The sequence below is a fragment of the Centruroides vittatus genome, unplaced genomic scaffold, assembly GCF_030686945.1.
Source record: "Centruroides vittatus isolate TY-2023 unplaced genomic scaffold, ASM3068694v2 scaffold_1444, whole genome shotgun sequence".
In the NCBI taxonomy this organism is placed as follows: Eukaryota; Metazoa; Arthropoda; class Arachnida; order Scorpiones; family Buthidae; genus Centruroides; species Centruroides vittatus.
In genome coordinates, this window is record NW_027122679.1 from 534,212 (window position 1) to 540,879 (window position 6,668).

At 36.1% G+C, this 6,668-nt stretch overlaps 1 protein-coding gene across 1 annotated transcript; it reads right to left on the minus strand.

The window, feature by feature from the left end:
- Positions 1–2,709: 2,709 nt before the first annotated feature.
- LOC136987045 (uncharacterized) lies at positions 2,710–4,620 on the minus strand. Its single transcript, XM_067284682.1, has one exon. It carries the CDS (start codon positions 4,618–4,620, stop codon positions 2,710–2,712), a length of 1,911 nt encoding a protein of 636 aa, XP_067140783.1.
- Positions 4,621–6,668: the final 2,048 nt, after the last annotated feature.

The window sequence follows — 6,668 nt, forward strand, 5'->3', positions numbered from 1 at the left end:
CGCCCGAATAGGAGCCAGTTACTCTGAAAACGACCTCTCGGAAGGCATCCCCTAGGCAGATAGTGTAACTTAATAAAACAAAGAAACTAACTAAATTCCTGTCTTAAATGTTTCTTATTATTGTACTTAGAATTAAAATCAATAGTTTATTATTTATTTTTTCATTCTTTCTTACCAATTGTTATCAGTTAGCCGAGATTTCCCCATCCCGATTATTTCGAATTACCGACGCTTTGACATACAGTATTATTTAAATTGCTTAGAAATATTTTTCTTCGCTGTGTACACCTACTATCTTCATACGGCAATAGAAGCCGCTTGTTAGACAATAATAATACTATTATCGTAGTTTTTTTACTATAAGATTTATGTTCTTGTTTCTGTTATCGTGCCTAATGAAATCTAACATTAATGAAGTTTTTAAATATATATATGAGATCCATTCCGCTGTTTATGATTTGGAATAGTGTTTAAATAGATGTTATATGGGTTTATTGCGGACAATATTTATTTTAATTATTAACTTTATGCATAAAAATGAATTGTAAAATACTATTTTGATGAACGAAGTGGCACAGTTTACGTTCAAATGTAAAATTTTAAATATACTATGGATTGGTAGAAGTTCTTGTCTTATTATTGTATTCTAAAATCATGAATTTTGATTTTTAAAAGAAGTTTTTATACGTTGAAGGATTCACGAGAGTTATGTTGGAATGAAATTAGTTACAAAATCGAAAGAAGTTTCTTTTAAAAGTTCGGCATTTTGTGTTTGAAAACACAAGACACGGGACTGTGTAATGACGAATGATATGTTATTGTCGTCTAATACTTTTGTAGGGGCGAATCCTTACCAAAAGTTTTGGGCATGCTGAAAGTTATAAGAATCTCTAGCAGTAAACAATAGGCAGAAACGTTATTTGGTATGAATAAAGTAGTACGGACTATTATAAAGCCCATTATATCTACACACGAAATATATGAAATATATTATAATGAAAAAGTATTAAAAACTTATAATAATAATTCAATTTTTGTGTGCCCTCGACACTGGGGACCCAGGGCTTAAGCCCTATTAGTCTCTTTGTAGATCCGCCCCCGTACACAATACATGTACCATACATACATACATACATACATTCTTTATTTAGGTACAAAAGTACATTTCTCGGCCCCGCGTATGCATTACCGAGAGGTTTGTAAAATATTAAATAGAGTAACATTGAGTAAATATATATATACATTAGTACAATTAAAGTAAGTAAAGAATAAATAGAATAAGTACATAAGTATATGTAAGAACAATATAGTATTTGTAATAATAATTCATAGTGTTTAAATGAATAAATTAAATGAACAAAAAAACAAAACAAAACAAAAAAAAAAAGATTATAGTTATTATAGGTAATTATAGTTGCTGAAAACTGTAGGCACATCCGTGGTAGTCATAGTTTTATTCAGCAATTAAAATGTCAAAATGTTTGCCTGTAGGAAAAGCAGAGATCCAAAATGGAGAATGCCTGATGAGTGGTCTACAGGTGATCCAGTATGTCTATAGTTTAAGACACTTTGCCTTTAACAAGGCGCAACTCTCAGACGATGTAGAGTTCACGCACTAAGGGACGACCTAAAAGCAGCACCTCTCAATGCACAACTGAAGCAAACATAAACACATTGGTTTCCACAAAAAACTGAAATTTCGTACTACAGTTAAAAACACGTCGAATACATCAGGGCACGTTGATTACTTGAAACACGCTGAACACTAAGATATCGAAGGCACACAGAGAAAACCCATTGCACAGATTTAGGAGCTTGCCGAAACTTATTCGAAGCACACTTGACCCATTGAAAACACCACAATGATATGTTGAGACACACTCAAGCACATTGAATTGATTTAAACATTGAAACACACTAAGCACTAAGCCTATTAGGCACACTAATGCATACGAAGCACATTAAAACACTTATGAACATACTGAAGACACATTGGAGGACGTTGAGGCACTTAAGTGGTAAATTAAGAAAGCTAAACTAAAACTCTAGAATTCGTTGAAAGATATTATAGACATGTTGATCACACTAAACACGCCAAGCGCGTTGAAGGACATTGATGAACACCACTGTAAAGAAAAGAAAAAAAAAGGTCGGTTTGCTCCCGACGAGACCGTCGAAGATTACAGTAGTTCACCACACCTATAAGTTCAATATCAAAGGAGCACTTCTCCATCGAAACGTTTTATTAATAACGTAGGTTGTTCGTTAAGCATCTCACCCGTAAGGGTTGACACTGACATAGTAATTTCTCTGTTCCATCATAAGCTGTTAAAAGTACATTTCTAGCTGGTGAGTATTACACTTCTTAGAGTGTGCTTTATCAGTACACAGATTGCCGTTCTTAGTGTGTGCTCTGTTAGTACTCAAATTAATAAAACAGGCTGCGGTACAAGCTGGTAGTTAGAACTCGCCAGTACAAATGTATTCTGTCAGTACATATAGTTAATACAGTACTTCTTTTCGTAGGGCAATCACTAAGATAGTTAATGTTTAGTTGATTGGGAGAAAGCACCTGGTCATCGCTTCACTCAAAGTGTAGACACTTTTATTAAAGAGAAATTGAGTATAGAATATCAATAATGGATGTAGTATGTAAATGGAATTGAATATAAGCAATGATACACCAAGTTATTTTATACTAAGGATATACTAATTATATATGAGTTGATTTGCAATTTTAACAGTTTGTTTGGCAAGTTTTATAAAAGCATTGTAAACATTTTTGTTTATCCAAATATCTGATAAGTTGCATGGCCATCTCACACCAAGCTCCTCCATCAGTACCCTTAGTTCTTGTCTTTCTCTCTCAGTCATTACACAATTATAGAAGTAGTGTTTCGAGCCATCTATGATATGGCAAGTAGGGCATTCATTCGATGTCCTATTAGTGAATCTGGCCAGATAGCTGGCGAACTTCCCATGGCCAGTAAAGAATTGAGTGGTATAATAATCCGGGGTAAACCATTTTAATTTATAAAATTGTTGTATATCCGGTATGTAATCATAAGTTATATGACTTCTGTTTTCGTTCCATCTATCTTGCCAATTGTACATTGTGTCTTCCCATAACATTCGTCGTAAGGTACGCTGACTGAGTTTATTATAGTTTATTATCAAAGAGGTATTCTCTGCAGCCTGCTTGGCCAAGGTGTCAGCTCTTTCATTTCCAGTTGTTCCCTGGTGGGCTCTAACCCAGGTAACAGTATAATTACAGTTAGATAAGCGTATTAATTGTCTAATCTCCTCAGCAATTGGGTGCAATTTAGTACTGTTTATAATATTAAGTGCTGACAGGGAATCCGTATATATATGTATATAAGCATTGTCATATGAATCCTTAGTCCAATTTATTGCCAATTTAATAGCGAGCATTTCTGCTTGAAAAACCGTGCAGCAAGTGTCTAATCTAATTGTCTGATTATAAATTTCATCATTATTAATATACGCAACAAAGCTGCATCCAACCATACCATTTATTCTTGAACCATCGGTAAAAATTTGAATGTCGGTTTTTTGAACATTATTATCGTCACAATATACTAAGATATCTGGGTTAGTTGTTTCGTAAAATGGAAATGCCCATTCGACTTCATCATATGTTATATTTCGGAAGGTTGTTTGAATCGTATTTCCCCATTTAACTTGCTGTAATTTACATCGCTGAATAACAAACATATCGATTGGTGGCCTTCTAGCTATCACTTGAAGGCTTTGATTATTCGCAGTGCGATAGGCTTTAGTAAGTAGGAGTAGGGCACGTCTCTGTGACGATATTAACTTTCGTTTTGTATGAACTTTACTAGTAGCCCATCCCCAAGTCCCACATGCATATGTGATGATGGGGATGTAAATAGCATCATAAATAATGGCCATTGCGTCTGTGGAAAGGCCCCAATTTTTCCTCGCTACCTGTGCGAAAGCTTGAAAAATAAGACCGGTGCGGTTTGTAATAAACTCGATGTGTTTGTCCCAGCTTAGTCGAAAATCTATAAATACTCCCAGATATTTCAATGTTTTTTCCACTTTGATGACATTTCCGTTCATTACGAGATGAGGTGGTCGCCGGTATAGATTACTGCCTCTTGGTTTATTAAAAACTATTCCCTTTGTTTTGATGGGATTGAAATGGAGTTTATGCTCTATCCCCCAGTTGTATACATTTTGAATCAAAAGATTGCCTTTGTTCTCTAAATCCGCTCTTGAGCGACCACCAATCAACATCATGACATCGTCCGCATAAGCAGTAGAGTGGTCCTGTCCAAAGTCTTCTCTAAGGAAGCAGTCAAAGGTTATGTTCCAAAGTAAGGGTCCGCATACTGACCCCTGAGGGCATCCTTTGGAAACTGATTTTCTTACATAATGCTGTCCATATTGTAGAACAGCCGCTCTATTTCGTAGATAATCTTGAATAAGTTGGAAGATATTGCGTGGACATTTAATCTTTCGCAGTTGGAGTTTGATGAGCGGCCACCATGCGCTATCAAAAGCTTTGGTTATGTCTAAACTAATTCCAAGGACATACTTATTATTCTCAAGTAAACATTTTAATTTTTTAACCATATCCTCTACTGCGTCCTCCGCCGATCTTTGCGGTCGAAAACCAAATTGGATGTTACTGAGGCATTTATTTCTTTCAACAAACCAGGAAAGTCTATTTGTGATTAACCTTTCAAGTATTTTGCCAAGCATTGACAGCAATGAAATAGGCCTTGCTTCATCAGGGGACCCCGACTTTGGTACCGGTACGACTCTCGCAATCTTCCAGGCAGATGGAAAGATTGCGTGTTGGATGCATGTATTATAGAGTCGAACAAAGTGCCGTGGTATAAGAACAATACATGTACCGCAAGCTTTCGTTACAATCTGGCCATGTTAAATGCTTCGAATGACGTCATGCGTGCACACTTATTTTCTGCGGAAAGCCTCCACACGAGCGAGCGATCGAGTTTCCGCAAGCACGGCACCGACTTAAAAAACGGCTAGCCGCTAGCTGCCAATGTAAAAGAAAACACATATGATAAAAGAGTTTACACGTTAGAATAAATTATTATTGGCATATTTGTTCTCATATTAAAAATATATTGACAGTCAAAACTTTCTCTTAAGCATGAGGCGCAAGCCGAGCAAGCCCAGAGAATTCGCCCCTGTTTTGTAGTTGTAAAGTTTCATCAGGATTTTACAGTGAATAGAAACGATCTCGGATTTTAAACTTCTTCCGGAAGTAAGTTTCTGTACGACATTCACTAAAGAATATTCTGTTTTCAATTTAAATGAAGACGGAAGATAAAATTTTGTACCGACGAAGTTCTGAATGTAGAGAATTACGAACAAAACTACGTTACGAAGTGGCAAGTGTAAAATATTTGTCTATCACCTTCGAATCCGATAGGACTGGCAAATAAAAAACAAATAATATGTAGTAATTCGTAATTAAATCCAGATGGGAACGTGGTTTCCGTCTTTCGCTCCCGTGGGCCAACTCGTTGCCTAACGGACGCTGGCATAATGAAAACTAATAAGCGACCACATGGACAATACTTTGCACAATTAAATCCAATACATTGAGATTAGTTATTCGGATTAAGAACGTTGTCAGCCGCCCGTTTTTATTTGTAAAACAGCAAAAATAAACCCGACAAATTCATTCGATTTGCGAAGCAATTGTTCAAAATATCAGGTTAAATGATAAAATTTCATCAATTGTTCAAACTAAAACTGTAAATTTTAATAAGAAACTTTTCGCTCAAGGTTTCCTATAGAAAGTAGAAGTGACGTGTAAGTCGCTCGTCTACTGTTTAAAGATGGCGACTGCCGGGAACAGCAAGCAATACAAAGTGAAAACGAAATCTCAAACTAATCCTCTTCGTCAAGCCATCGGATGGCAAAGTTTGTTCATATTTACCATACTCCGCCTGGCTCAATTCAAGCTCCGAATGATACGTTAGGATCTTGACAGAACTGTAGAGTATACTGATAGGAACAAAAAAGTCAAAGGAATCATAACTCTACCAGCGATTCTTCGCGGGATATAGCTCTCCCAAAATTACTCTTTGGGTCGTGTGCCCATGCTTTTTACCATCTCCAATCACCCCCCACGGATGTGCACGTTTTCATTTTCCATCTCCAAACAATGCAATTCCCACATTAAAACTTTTCCATATTTTAAGACTCAAAGCTGCAAATAGCAACGCTTTTCATAATTGGGATGAAGAGAGAATGTTTTATTGGAATAAATCAGTTTCAAATGTTCTGGATAATCTTGGAAATAATGCAATATTTGAAAGGAATTTCATCGGAATTCATTAATTGTGATAATCAAGACAATGAAAGTGAATGTGAGAATAAATTGCAGTGTGATTACAGTTTAAGAACTTCAGATTGGATGAGTTTTAGATTTGATTGATCTGCTCGACACCTATGTGACGTGATCACTTTCCCCCTATTGGATCAAGGTCCTATATTCTAGGACCTTATTATTGGATGCCGGGTCCGTAGAGCGGTAAGCTTCCGTCTTAACCCCTCGGCCATCCGGCTGTCAATATAGGCAATATGCGGATTTCTCCAATTAAGATTTATTGTAATTATTCTTTTAATTTCGGAAATTACAA

Bases quoted from the DNA above. Each gene is read 5' to 3' on its own strand.
- LOC136987045 (XM_067284682.1), bottom strand. From the start codon at position 4,620: ATGGTTAAAAAATTAAAATGTTTACTTGAGAATAATAAGTATGTCCTT.